Raw genomic sequence first — 14,433 nt, 5'->3', positions numbered from 1 at the left:
AGAAATCAAGGGTTAAGGATATCAAATAGTAAATTACAATTTGTAGAATGGGAAGTCAAGTATCTGGACCATCACACCAGTGAGGGAAGAAGAAGATAAATCCAGAAAGAATTCAAGCCATAATTGAATGACCTCTTCCCCAGATAAAAAAAAAAAGAACAAAGGAAATTCTTGAGATTAGTAGGGTATTATAGATTATGGATAGACTCTTATGCACACAAAACTAAGGGGTTATATCAAAACTGTTGGAGGAAGAGCCCGACAAATTAAAATGGAAAGAATGGGAAATAGGGGTCTTACAGGGCATCAGACAGGCACTGATGTTGGCCCCTGTCCTAGCCCTCCTTCCCTTGAGAAACTTTTCCATCTGTTTGTTACAGTAGATAAAGGCCTTAGGAATTCTGACCCAAATCTGGGAAGGTCAAAGGAGACCTGTAGGGTTCCTTTACAAAATCCTGGATCCTGTCTCCAGGGGATGGCCCAGATGCATTCAAGCTGTGGCAGCAATTGCTCTCCTGGTAGAAGAGAGCAGGAAGCTGACTTTTGGAGGAGTATTAGTCGTTAGCACCCCTATCAGGTCAGAACTACTCTGTCTCAGAAAGTGGGAAGGTGGTTGACTGGTTCCAGAATTCTGGAGTATAAGGCAACCTTAATGGGAAAAAATGACTTAGCCTTGACAACAGATCACAGCCTAAACCCATCCTCCTTCCTTTGTAAGGGATCTGACCAAATAGAGGCTCCTGCACGTGAATATTTAGACCTGATTGAGTATCAGACCTGAGTCTGATCCGACCTAGGGGAACTTCTCCTGCACTCAGGGGAAAAATTATTCATAGACACGTACTTCAGGGTCCTAGAAGGACAGAGGCACAATGGCTATGCAATTGTGGATGAACTCACTTGTGAGGTGAAAGGAACTGGTCAATTGCTGAATGCCTGATCAGCTCAAACTTGTGAATTGTATGCATTAAATCAAGCCCTCATACTGTTAGAAGAAAAGGATGATACAGTCTACACTGACTCTAAGTATGCCTTTGGAGAAGTACACACCTTTGGAAAAATTTGGGAAGAGAGGGGATTGGTTAAGAGCAAAGGAAAAGGGCTAATCCATGGGGAATTAATAAAACAGGTATTTGCCAACCTATACTTACACAGGGAAATATCAGTGGTGCACGTAAATGGACACCAGAAAAGTCATATGTTTGAAGCAAAAGACAATAGCAGATGAAGAGGCTAAGGAAGCCTCCCTTAGTTCCCCTTTGAAATTTATGATCCCGATACCCTTCATTCCTGAAGAGTTCAGGGTCCGCAGACTCTCTGACAAAGAGTTAAAAGAGCTGGGGCAGTTAGTAGTGACCCCAGATGATCAAGGAAGGTAGCTTCTCCTGGATGGCAGGCAAATGTTGAATAAACAAGTGATGAGAGAGGTATTAGCAGTCTTACACCAAGGGAGTCATTTGGGGAGTACAGGCCATGTGTGATCTGGTTCTTAAATATAGTGGATGTGTGGGAATTTATACTATAGCTAAACAAATAACTGAATGATGTATTATTTGCCAAAAGGTCAATAAGAAAGTTTTAAGGAAGCAAGAACAAGGGGAGGAGAGAAGCCAGGCCTCAGGACATTCCAGAACATTCAGGTTAATTACACTGAAATGCCCCCAATGGGTCAGCTGAAGTATGTTTTGTCTATTTTAGATCATCTGACAGGATGAGTAGAAGCATATCCTCTGGCCTCAGCAACAGCACCAGGAACTTCTAAAATTATCCTTTAACACATCATTCCTTATTATGGGTTAGTGGAAAATATAGACTTAGACAATGGTAGCCACATTACCTCTCATGTACTCCAGAATATTATGTGAAGCCTGGGTGTTACATGAAACATTTTGGCACCTTCTGTCTTCAGGGAGACTGGAGAGAATGAATCAGACTTTAAAGAAACATTTTTCTAAATTGGTTTTAGAAACAAAGTTACCCTGGATTAAATGCTTACCCACAGCCCTATTGAGGATTAGAACTGCCCCTAGAAAAGAACTGGGAATCTTTCCTAATGAAATGCTTTTTGGCTTGCTTTCTCCTAGGATGACTGGAGACCTCCCTTCCCTAGAGTTGGAGGATCTCTTCCTTAAGAATTACATGCTGACTTTGTCCTCTACTTTGTCATCCCTCAGGCATCATGGTTTGCTGGCCCAGACCCCCTCACAAATTCACTGTCCATCAAAAACAACATCAACCTGACAACTGGGTCCTAATCAAGTTATGGAAGGAGTCCAAACTTCAGCCAACCTGGGAAGGACCCTATCAAGTTGTGTTGACAACTGAGACTGCATTTTGGACAGCAAAAAAAGGCTGGACCCACTACTCTTGAGTAAAAGGACTAGTACCCAAGCCAGAAAATAAATACCCAACAACACCATCTGAGTTCTGGGAAATAACTCCAGCTCTGGATCCCTTGAGGAACACTCTGAGAAGGTAATCATTGGGAAGGCATATCAAAAAGAGGGATGGACTGGCTAGTCTCTATATCATTGAAATTTGCAGGAAGATATCCCTCCACTTAGAGGCAAGGCTATTATATATATCCATCTTGTCTAGTGCCTTAAGAGACTAGTAGATTAAGGACTTAAAGTTTGTGAAAATGAGAATAACTATACTGACTATGATGTTTCAAATTCAAGTCATGACAAGCCCCATCAAATTGATAGTAAATATAATTGAAGGCCTAGACTCTCAGACTGTGCATTTTGACACCTGCCAAGTGATAAGATATGGAGATTTAGGACAACAGCAGTGGCTGGGTGGGCAAAATAAATATCTATGCCCAGAATCACTGATAGATTATCTCAACCTCCCCCCTGTATCAATTGGAGCTTTGTGTGGTGGACTACCAAGTACAAGGGGTGGACCGCCAGGTTGGAAGAAGCTCTATTCACTTGAAACTCTTAGAGAACAAGATAACCTTTTATATGGGGAAGCGGACTTGGCCCAGTGGTTAGGGCATCCGTCTACCACATGGGAGGTCCGCGGTTCAAACCCTGGGCCTTCTTGACCCGTGTGCAGCTGGCCCATACACAGTGCTGATGCGCATAAGGAGTGTCCTGCCACGCAGGGGTGTCCTCCGCATAGGGGAGTCCCACGTGCAAGGAGTGTGCCCCATAAGGAAAGCCGTCCAGTGCAAAAGAAAGTGCAGCTTGCTCAGGAATGGCACTGCCCACACAGAGAGCTGACACAAGATGACACAACAAAAAGAAACACAGATTCTCATGCCATTGATAACAGAATTGGACAAAGAAGAAAACACAGCAAATAGACACAGAGAACAGACAATGGGCAGGGGAAGGAAGGGAGAGAAATAAATAAATAAATAAATGAATAAATGTTAAAAAAAAAACTTTTATAAAGGTAATACCCTACCAGAATGCAAAAACCTCTAGTGTAACCCAGTGGTAATAACCATTAGAAAGGCAGACAAATTCAGCAATAACAGCCATTACACTTCCCCTGAAAGAGTCTATGGGATAGAGTGGACGTTACAGGTAAAGATCCTCTGGGGAGGTTCCATATTCAAGTCCTTCCTCCCCCTGCAGATATGATGTTAACAACGTCCCCTCCAGCTAACCCTTCAGAGATACCAAGGGAATACCCTACCCACCAAAGGACAATTCCCTGTTGCAGAATGATCCCAAACCAGTCAGGATACTTAAGGCAGAGGATTTAAAGCAGATCATAAAAATAGAGACAGTATATGGAGACAAATGCCTGGATAGAATTGGTCAAATAACAGTCCAGAGTCTGAACAAAAGCAACTCTTATGTTTGTGCAACAGGACAGCCCACTGCTCATATCGTACCCTTTCTGTTAGGTACGGAAGAGCATGAGAGGGAGTTTACATACATGGTGCTCCTCTTCCAGAATGCTACTCCAGTGAAAATTGTAGTATGTTGTTCTCTCTTTTCCTTCCTGTCAAAAAGAGAAACATCAAAGCCATACCAGCTTCCCACTTGGCCCAGGAAGTCACTCTGCCTGTCTCTCTAGATGGGGAAATGGGCTCCAGGACTGAGCAGACCTTTGGTGGTACTGCAGAAAGGGAGTCTTCTGACCAGTGTTACCTGAGAAGTAGGGAGGAACCTGTGCTCTGGTTCAACTGGCCATCCCATTTACCCTGGTATTTGAAAAAGAGGAAGAAACACAAAACCAGGGAAAGAGAAAGAAGTTTACCTGGTTCCTTTGATGATTGAATTTATCTAGCTAATATAGGAGCTCTCCTGAGTGTCCATAATGAATTTAAAGCTAGAAATCAGATAGCTGCAGAATTTGAGTCATTCTTGTTCTGGTGGGTTACCAGTAACAGAAGTGTGGATTGGAGTAACTATATGTATTGTAATCAACAAAGAATTATCAATTACACTAAGGATGCAATTAACGGAATAGCAGAATAGTTGGATGCTACTAGCCAAGTGGCATGGAAAAACAGGATAGCCCTAGACATGATGCTAGCAGCAAAAGGAAGCATCTGTATTATGATTGGGGGTAGTTGCTGTACCTTCAGCCCTAATAATTCAACATCACCAAAGCCTTGCAAGGCTTAACAGTCATATTTCAAGAGATAACAGAAAATTCTGGCATTGACAACCCAGTCATGGGATGGTTACATAGCTGATTTGGAAAATGAGAAGGAGCGGCACTGTCTGTGCTAATGTCCTTTATCATCATGGTTGGGTTACCGAACCGTTGAAATGGCTCTAACCAAACAGATGCCCATAGAGTACAAGCAAAACAACTGTATCCCCTTAAAAATGAAGATCTCTATGATGAAGAATGTGAGGAGGCTCTTAGCAGATTTGAGAAACCAAATTGTGAAAACTAAAAGGAGTCTAAAAGAAAGAGGGGGGATTTGTAAGGAAATGGTTAAGTTTAATATTCACATAAAAGTGTAGCCAGAGTTACTCTGCAGTTGGAGGAGGGAGGGAAAGGCATTCTAGAGGCTTTGGTGCCAAGAATTTGAAAAGTGACGCCGAAGCAAGGGGTTCCAATGGTGAGAATCAAGGGCAGGGTCTAGAGTGAAAGTGATGCCAAATTTGAAAAGAGGTGCCAGGGAGTGAAGCAGAACCTAGCCCTCCCACCCTACCGGAATGTAGGGACAGGTGGAGCAGCAACTCAGAGTGGGAACTGGGTAAGTTGGTGAGATCTCTCAGAAAGGCTCTAAGCCCTGAATTACCCAATCAATGGAGCATAGGGGAGGGACCTACATATTAGATTTAGGGTATAAATGTCACTGTTTCTTGTTGTTTGGCATGCTGGCCATTTTGTCCAGGTCGTGCACCTGTTCTTGCAAGATCGTTAATAAAATTCTTTTCTCCTCCACAATCGGGTGAGCTTTTGTTCTCTTACCAGTGAAGCTTTCTTTCTAACACTTGGGTTTTAGTTTCCTAGACTGCTCAAGCAAGTACCGTGCAAAGGGCTGACTTAAACAGTAGGAAATTTTTAGCTCATGGTTTTAAGGCTAAGATAGATATCCAAATCAAGGCATCATCAAAATGATGCTTTTTCCCAAAAGACTGTGGCATTCTGGAGCTCTCTGCCAGTGATCTCTTGTCCTTAAAAGAGACAAATAGTTTCGACATTTTACCATGGCCTTACCCTTGTAAAATCCCATGTTCTACAGTCTTAGGGAAAAAAGTTGTGAAAGAAGCTTTGAATAAACTCTTTAAGTTAACACACTGTGAAATCTTAATTGATATAATTTATTTTTTGAATTACTGCTAAGCAATAATGGGCAACGCTTCAGGGAAGGGTTGGAGATATGGGATTTTAAAACTTATTTATATTAAAATAAATTCCTTGATAATGGTTTTTGTTTCTCTGTATGTTTCTTTGTTTTGTTTAAATGATTTTTGATGCTAATATGTAGTTTAGATTTATACCTAGTATACTATATATATAGTTATTTAAAAAAGTAATATTTTGCTTAGATATAAAATTGAAGCTTATGTAATATGCCAAAATTAAATTTCATTTGGCTAGTTCCTCTAAGATGGAGCAGATAATTTTTCCCTTCTATGGGATGGGGAATAATTACCTTTAAAAAGAAAATTTTAATGAATAATTAGATAACCTTCTAATCAATACTTTCAGGACTTCTGTGGTGATAGTAAAATAAGTAAGGTTAAGAATTTTTTGATAAAAATCAGAAGGTAGTGATGGGTTAGAAACATGCAAGTGTAAGAAATGAGAAATTTCTGCACTAATAAATATGGTGAAATAGTTATGATTGGTCCTACAGTTTTATTTTAGTCATTTTATAATTGCACTCATTTCAGAAATAAATATAGAACTTCGATAATAAAATTCTAACTTGCAAATGTCAAGCTTCTCATTTGTAAAGTGTAACTAATAATCCTTAGCTGGCTATATTATAGATAATATTGAATAAAATATCTAATAAAAATCTGATATATGCCAGATATTGAGTTGCAGCTTTCTTCATAAGACCTAATAGTAGAAAACAATCATTTGATCTAGAATATAGTGAGTATTTGTTTGTTTGTATGTTTCCTCTTATTCCATTTGTTCTTACTTTCCCTTAGTTGGATTACATATGGCGGTGCTCCCTGAGGGAGAATACTGAGGAGTGCCCATTATCTGTGAGAGAGATCAGTCTTTACATTGACATAGAACACTAGGGGAGCAGACAGAGTCAAGTGGCTGAATGCCTGCTTCCCATGTACAAGGTCTGGTTTCAATCCCTGGTACCCCCCTGTAGCCCCAAAAAAGATACAGATTGCTAAAAGAGACAACATTCTGCAGTTTCAGAACAATATTTTTATAGTCTAAACAACTCTTAAGCATTCCACTTAATAGTTATGTTAATGTAGAAGTCAAAAGGTTTAGACATGTATTTTCTATATACACAATTTGTTCTTCAGGAAGGAATTTTGAAGAGACACTGTGGGAGAATGAGTTTAAACCACAGAAAAAAAGAAAAAGAAAACATTTTTCTTAATCTTAATCCAATCCTGTGGTATGAACTCAATGAAGATGAGACTTATTGAAGATGTGAATGTTAGGTAAGGTGTGGCATAACTGTATGAGGTTGGAACTTAACAACATTACTGGAGGCATTCTGAAGAGAAAGACACATGGAGGAGCAGAAGCTGGAAGTCAACAGAATCTGTCAGAGAAAGGAGAGGACATGGCCATGTGGCAGGAAAGCCTGAGAACACCAAGGTTTCCAGTCATCCAGAGCAGTAACAAACCCAGGAGAAAACAAGACTTTCAGCCTCAGAAACAGTGAGACACAGAGATCCAGATTACTTTGCCAACCTATTGTGTGACACTTATCATAACAGCTGATGAACCAAAATGGATATCACATAAAATAATTCTAAAACCTGAAATCAAATTTCCAGCAGTGTAACCATATCATGTCCTATTCTTAACCAATATAGTTTGATTGCAAAGTTTCAAAGTCAAGCATGAACACAAAAAATCTTCTAATTATTTTTATCTCTTTCCAAAAACTCTAAAGATAAGTAATAGGTTAAATTTTTATGAAAACCTATTACACCAAAGAGACAAAATACCATCCTGCTGTACCCCAACAACCCAATATTTTACATCACAAGAAAATAATAACATTGGAGGTTTTTGCTCCATATTTCATTGTTTTGTGTAAAACTTGGTGAACATAATTGAACATTTGCAATGCTTACAAAGATGTTTATAAGTCAATAATATGAAAAATACAATGAGAACATTCAGCAAAAAAACACAGAAAAAAACAAACAAACAAAAAGTTATGACATTTCATCCTTGTGGTCCAATAGTCTGTATTGCTTTCCTGAAAGCCTCCTTGACATCTTTGTTCCTCAGGCTGTAGATGAGAGGGTTGAGAAATGGGTTCAACACAGTATAGAACAGAGCAGCCACTTTATCACTTTCCACAGAATAAGTGGAGCTGGGTTTTGAATATATGAAGAGCATGGATCCATAGAAGAGTGTGACTGAGATCAGGTGGGAAGCACAGGTGGAAAAGGCCTTGCACCTTCCAGAGGCAGAGCGGATCCTCAGGATAGCCAGGAGGATATTGAAATAGGAAATCAGGATGGCAAGTAGACTGGAGAGGACTGTGAAGCCCACCATACCCAGAAGGACTTTTTCATAGATCTGGGTGTCTGTACAGGACATTTTTACCAATGGTGGTACATCACATAAGAAGTGGTCAATAATATTTTTACCACAGAAACTCAGGCGGAAAGTGTTGGCAGTGTGGGCAATGGCATTCAAGAAACCTCCCAAATATGAGCCAAAAACAAGGCCAGTACAGCGAGTACTGGACATGGTGCCTGAATAGAGCAGTGGGCTACAAATTGCCACGTGACGGTCATAGGCCATGACTGCTAGGAGATAGCACTCAGTGTAGGCTACAACACAGGAAAAAAAGAACTGGGCCCCACATCCAGCCAAGGACATACGTTTATCTTCTGAGATGCAAATGGCCAGGATTTTGGGGGTATACACAGATGTGTACCAGAAGTCCAGGAAGGAAAGATTGCCAATGAAAAAGTACATGGGTGTGTGCAGACGGGAATCATTCTGGATTAAGAGAACCAGGATCATGTTCCCTGACAAGGTTACCAAATAGAGCATCAGAAATATCCCAAATAGAATCAGCTGCAACCTGGGGTCTGCTGAGAAGCCCAACAAGATGAATTCAGTCACAATGGTGTGATTTCCCACTTCAATGTCCACAGTGAAAAAACTTGAAAAAGATAATGAGAAAACAATTTAGTAATCAATTATTGTGAAAAATAATCAATTAAGTCAATAAATACTTAAAGGCTTATAGATTTATATTTCTTACTCCATAGAATTATAGAACTTCAGTGTGTATTTTAGGAAGACCACTGAATTGGAGTTATAATCTGGATTTAAAACTATGAATCTTTGATTATTAACTGTTGAATAGGGGTCAACCACTTACACCCATCAGGCACCTGAGTAAAATGGCACATATAGGTTATCTATAGCTCCTGACAGTTCATTCATTTGAGTTAAGTAGATATTCATGAAAACACCAGGCCGATGTTTGGCACATACTGGGCATTCAAAATCCATCAGCATTTTTTGCATGTTGAGAACTTATTCTGAGCCAGGCATTTTGCCAATATCTGTACAAATATCAAAACAGAACTACTACTCTTGCCATTATTAGTTAAAACAGTAAAACCTTATAAAGCTTACTATGTGCCAGTTACTATTCTAAGTCTTATACTTAACCCATTAATACTCATAACAAATTTGTAGGGAAGGTAAATTATGATTTTTTGTTATAGTTGATAAAACAGAAGCATGGAGAGTTTAAGTAACATTTCCAAGGTCATTGAGCTAGTAAACACAGAACTGCTGTGGGAACCCAGAATTTCCTTAATCGAGAGCCCATGCTCTCAAATTTTAAGTCATTTTTCTCTCTTTTAGGTGAATATTTTCCTATCTTGTTTTCCTGGCAAAGACAATGTTCTAGTCTTCTTACAACCTGAACTTCTTTCCCTTTTACAATATCTTTTAAGATATTTATCTTAAGAATGCTTTTTCCCATTTTCCTTTAGTTGATATGAGATATATAAACATTGTTAGGACATTTTTTAATACCATGGATATTAACTATCAGGAAAAAAACATTTTTGTGTGTGTCAAGGCATTTGGATAGCATGAATCCTTCAAAGTCTTAATTCTGATGCTCCAAAGCTCTCCAGAGAAACAAAGAGGGAGGCATCCACGTAAAATCTTTGTCATTACTGAATTAGATCTGTCTGTTGCCAGCTGACAACCTCTCTAGCTATAAGAGCAGTAGAAGAAAGCTGAAACCTGGAAAGGTTTGTGCTGCATCTATGTTTAAAATATTTACTTTCATACAGGGTTCAAACCCAGGGCCTCCTGACCCATATGGTGAGTGCGTCCCGTAAGGAGAGCCGCCCTGCACAAGACAAGTAAAGCCTGTCCAGGAGTGGTGCCACACACACGGAGAGCTGATGCAGCAAGATGACGCAACAAAAAGAGACACAGGTTCCTGGTGCTGCTGATAAGAATGCAAGCGGACACAGAAGAACACACAGCGAATGGACACAGAGAGCAGACAATGGGGGGGAGGGGAAATAGATAGATAGATAGATAGATAGATAGATAGATAGATAGATAGATAGATAGATAGATAGATAGATAGATAGATAGATGAATCTTTTGAAAAATAAATAAAATATTTACCTGCAAGCTCGACCAAAGTCAGTGTAACTAGAATGAAAACCAAAGTTCTCTAACTTGAGATCTATTGTTCTGGCTACTAGGAAGACATATGTGGGTGTCCTAATGGTTCAAATATACCTGGGAACATTCAGTGAGGATGAAACCTGATTGATAAAACTGGGTAAGAGCTGCTTGGAGCCCTGAGGTTATTCTATTTCTCTGTTTCTATTCAAGGGATCTCTACTCATGGGCACATAAAGTACAGATGAGTTAGCCCTATACAGAAGGTTACTTACAAGCTGGTTTCACCTTATTTTTACAACCTTCTGTCTCATTACTTGTTCTCATCCACTCAGGACTTCAACTAACTAAATTATTCATGTGATTAATTTCCCCATAATGATTTAATAAATTCACATTTAAATATATAGCCCTGTGTTACCAATAATTTGTATGCTAAAATCTTTTTCTGAAATCTCCAGACTGAAATCATGTTATCATAATAGGAATTTATTATTATTATATATATTATATGCAAAACTTCAGATTATTTCACAGCCAAAATGGTTACTCTGAACTTTCTCTACTATTTATATATCCATGTTTGCACTTAATGTTTGGACTTATATATTGGTGCTATATCTAGTGATTAAACAAGGAAAGTTATATCTAGAACTTCTTAGGCCCATTTAAATTCAATTACATTGGGCAACATTGAAAATGTCTAACAGAGGCAATCACTATACCTCTTTTTCTGCCTCTAAAGAGGATAATAATTCTTGTTTTTTTCTGGGCCACTGCTCAAAAAGATTTCCCAGAAGAAGAGATAGTTAAAAAATATCTGAAGCATGAGAAGCATTGATCCAGATGGCCACTCATTGTAAGGATCAGGAAAGAGGGAGATCATTCCCATCATAAGAAAGAGTATATATCACAGTCCTCACATGGGATAAAACCTGGTCATCCAGGAGCTAGCAGAGGTTAATTAAAGATGGTGTGGAGCCAGGTATTAGCAGATGATCCAGAAGGGTCACCAAATCACCAAGCTCACTGGCTGCTATATTGAAAAATTTGACACAAATGGAAGCCATTGAAATAATGAGGAAATCATGCAAGAAATCTACATATTTAATGTTCAGGCCAGATAACGAACTGAAGAGGATCAAGGACCTCCTCTTACCTGAAAACTCTCTTAAATCCTTGGTCCTCTGTCACCTGTTAACCAATCCTTTGATAAAGGCAGTAAAATAACATGCTAAGAAGTTCTGGAAAGAACTGTGTCCTCATCCTGGTAGGCAGTCAACAAAGACTGTCATGTTCAAACTCTCTTCCAAACAGTAATGCATATTTATACAGTAGTTTAACCTCAAGGTTACTTACAAAGTCCTAAAGACAAGAATCTTTCAAAGCAAGCATTTCTAATGAAAACTTCCTATTGCTATTACACAGAAAAAACTACAAAGTCTTTGAACAGGTACATAAATAAATTTGATGAAACCTTTTAATGCTCCATTAAAAGACCCAAAATTACACTCATCATTTAGACATCTGTGTACAATATAATTGTACCATGGATTCATCACATTATATAGGACAACTAAGCTCTGTTTAAAAAAGAAAGAGGTAAACTAAACCACAGCACAATAATCTATTGGTATATTGAAAAAAATGGCTACATCTCTTTACAGGCACTGATATCAAGCATGGAGACATTTTCCACCCGTTGAATCTTGGAGACCTTTTGGTTTACTTTGGCCAATAGGTTGTACCAAAGCCTGTGCTGCTTGCATTCCCAGACAGTCATGTCTCAGTGGCTTTGATTGCTTTTCTTTTCAGTTTGGAATCCTGCCATCACCATGTAAACAAAATTAGAGTATCTTTCCTGAAATCAGGTGAGGTTCTCTCTGTCTTCCCAGCTGACAGTAAGCTCACCCTCGGGCATGTTACAGGATCATTCTAGATCATCCAGCCCCATCTGAGTGAACAGCTGAGCACAGACACTTGAGCCAGCTGAGCTGAGAGCAGGCAGGTCTGGCACAGGCAGAATGTAAAATTGAAATAGCACCTGATCAAATCCTGATTCCACCACTTGGAAACTGTAATTCTGGGAGTCTTTTAACAGCATCCCAATCTGGGAAATGAACTTTCTATGATTCCAACTTATTAACATATCTTTTAGAATTCATTATAAAGTATGAATAATAACAATCATGACAAAATTATGTGAGAGAGGAGATTAGCAATTTTTCATAATACATGCTTTGGATACATGAGAAATTATCACCATCTTGTTTGAAGTCAGAGCCACAATATAGAACTGAAGCCATCACATTCTTTTTACATGAAGATTTGCCTTTTTATAGGTATTTCCCTAAAACTCAGTCATGTAACTTTCTCTATATTGTCTAATACCTCTATTCTTTGACTTATTTTATCATCACATAATTAATGCCACTTAACATTTTGGAATCAAGGACCTCTTATTGTCCCTGATAAAAATAAAGATGAGGAAGCAGACTTGGCCCAGTGGTTAGGGCATCTGTCTACCACATGGGATGTCCACGGTTCAAACCCCAGGCCTCCTTGACCCGTGTAGAGCTGGCCCACACACAGTGCTGATGCATGCAAGGAATGCCCTGCCATGCAGGGGTGTCCCCACATAGGGGAGCCCCACGCACAAGGAGTGCACCCTGTAAGGAGAACCGCCCAGAGCGAAAGAAAGTTCAGCCTGCCCAGGAATGGCGCTGCACACACGGAGAGCTGACACAACAGGATGATGCAACAAAAAGAAACACAGATTCCCGTGCTGTTAACAACAACAGAAGCGGACAAAGAACATGCAGCAAATAGACACAAAGAACAGACAACTGGGGCAGGGGGGAGAAGGGGAGAGAAATAAATAAATCTTTAAAAAATAAATAAAATAAGGATCATCCCAACAAAATACACATCTGTATAAACTGGAAAGAAACGGGCATATTCAGTTATGGGATTTTACATATGAATATCATAGCCAACTTTCTTTCCAGTGTTAACATTCCATAATTATCAGATGAATAATAAATATGTCAAACTTAGCATATTTAAAAGAGAATTCCTACATTTCACTTCCAAAAATTGATCTATATGCTTAGTCCCGAAATTGGTTTAATAAAATTCCAACCCTTCAGTTTTTCAAGCCAACAATTTGGCATTATCCCACTCATTTCCCCCTCTACATTCGCTTTAATCTTCCAGGAAAACCTAGTGTTTTTACCTTCATGACATAGCCTGAATTTGACCATTTGTCAACACCTCAACTGCTACCATTTGTATCAAAAAACATTTTTGTGTTGCAATAATTTCCTAACTGCTCCATACCGCTGTACCTCTCCTATCTATACCCTGCAATACTTTAATTTTTAAAAGTCAGGTCATGTCACTCCTGTAACTTCTAAGTGCTCCCATTTTACTCTGAATTCAATTTCCATACACTGCCCTAAATTTCCACTATATGCTTGCTCTCTATTAGTGAGTATTTTCATTTCTAACATTTGCCCAATCATTTATTCTGTTCCAGCCTTGCTAGCTTTCTCAATATTTTTCAAAAATTCCAACATACCCCAATATCATAGGTACTGAGCTGTCTCTTCTCTCTGTGTTGCATGCCCACATCTACTTTAAGTCCCTTTCAGAAGTCATTTTCTCAATTAGGACCATCTTAATAATCTATTTAAATTTTCATGCTGACATCCAGCAATAAACCCCATCCTTCTGACTCTGCTCAGGCTCTACTCATTTCCCACCATAAATATTGTCTTCTTTTAACTCCTGTTTATTAGGTTTATCATCTTTTTCTCCCACATTGAAATGCAACATCCACATGAGCAGAACAATTTCATTGTTTTTTTTAAGTTGTATCTTCAGTATTTTGAACAGTTCCTAGTAACTAATGGACATTCTATAAATATTCCTAAGATGAATAAATGAGTAGTTGCTCATTTATTCTATAAACAAATGGACTTTCACTGTTCCATGCACCTTAAGGCTAATAAGAAGGAAGAGTAAATAAAAGAGAGGACTCATTCTCAAGACTTCAGATCTACCCTGAATTTGAAATAAATTCATTAATAGGAGAATGTGAAATAAAAGGCATAGAAAATATCAGACATGAATGGCTTCTCAAAAATGAGTCTTTCCCTGTAGCAA

At 38.9% G+C, this 14,433-nt stretch overlaps 1 protein-coding gene across 1 annotated transcript; it reads right to left on the bottom strand.

Annotated features, from left to right (window-relative positions):
• Positions 1–7,809: 7,809 nt before the first annotated feature.
• Positions 7,810–12,049, bottom strand: LOC101415224 (olfactory receptor 9G4-like). Its single transcript, XM_004471060.1, has 2 exons — positions 11,922–12,049; positions 7,810–8,764 (listed from the first exon to the last, which is right to left on the bottom strand). The coding sequence occupies exons 1-2, from the start codon at positions 12,047–12,049 to the stop codon at positions 7,810–7,812; spliced, it is 1,083 nt and encodes a 360-aa protein (XP_004471117.1).
• Positions 12,050–14,433: the final 2,384 nt, after the last annotated feature.

This window comes from Dasypus novemcinctus, chromosome 10, assembly GCF_030445035.2.
Source record: "Dasypus novemcinctus isolate mDasNov1 chromosome 10, mDasNov1.1.hap2, whole genome shotgun sequence".
Taxonomy (NCBI): domain Eukaryota; kingdom Metazoa; phylum Chordata; class Mammalia; order Cingulata; family Dasypodidae; genus Dasypus; species Dasypus novemcinctus.
The sequence above is the reverse complement of the archived record's forward strand: the minus strand, read 5'-3'. Positions and strand labels throughout refer to the sequence as shown.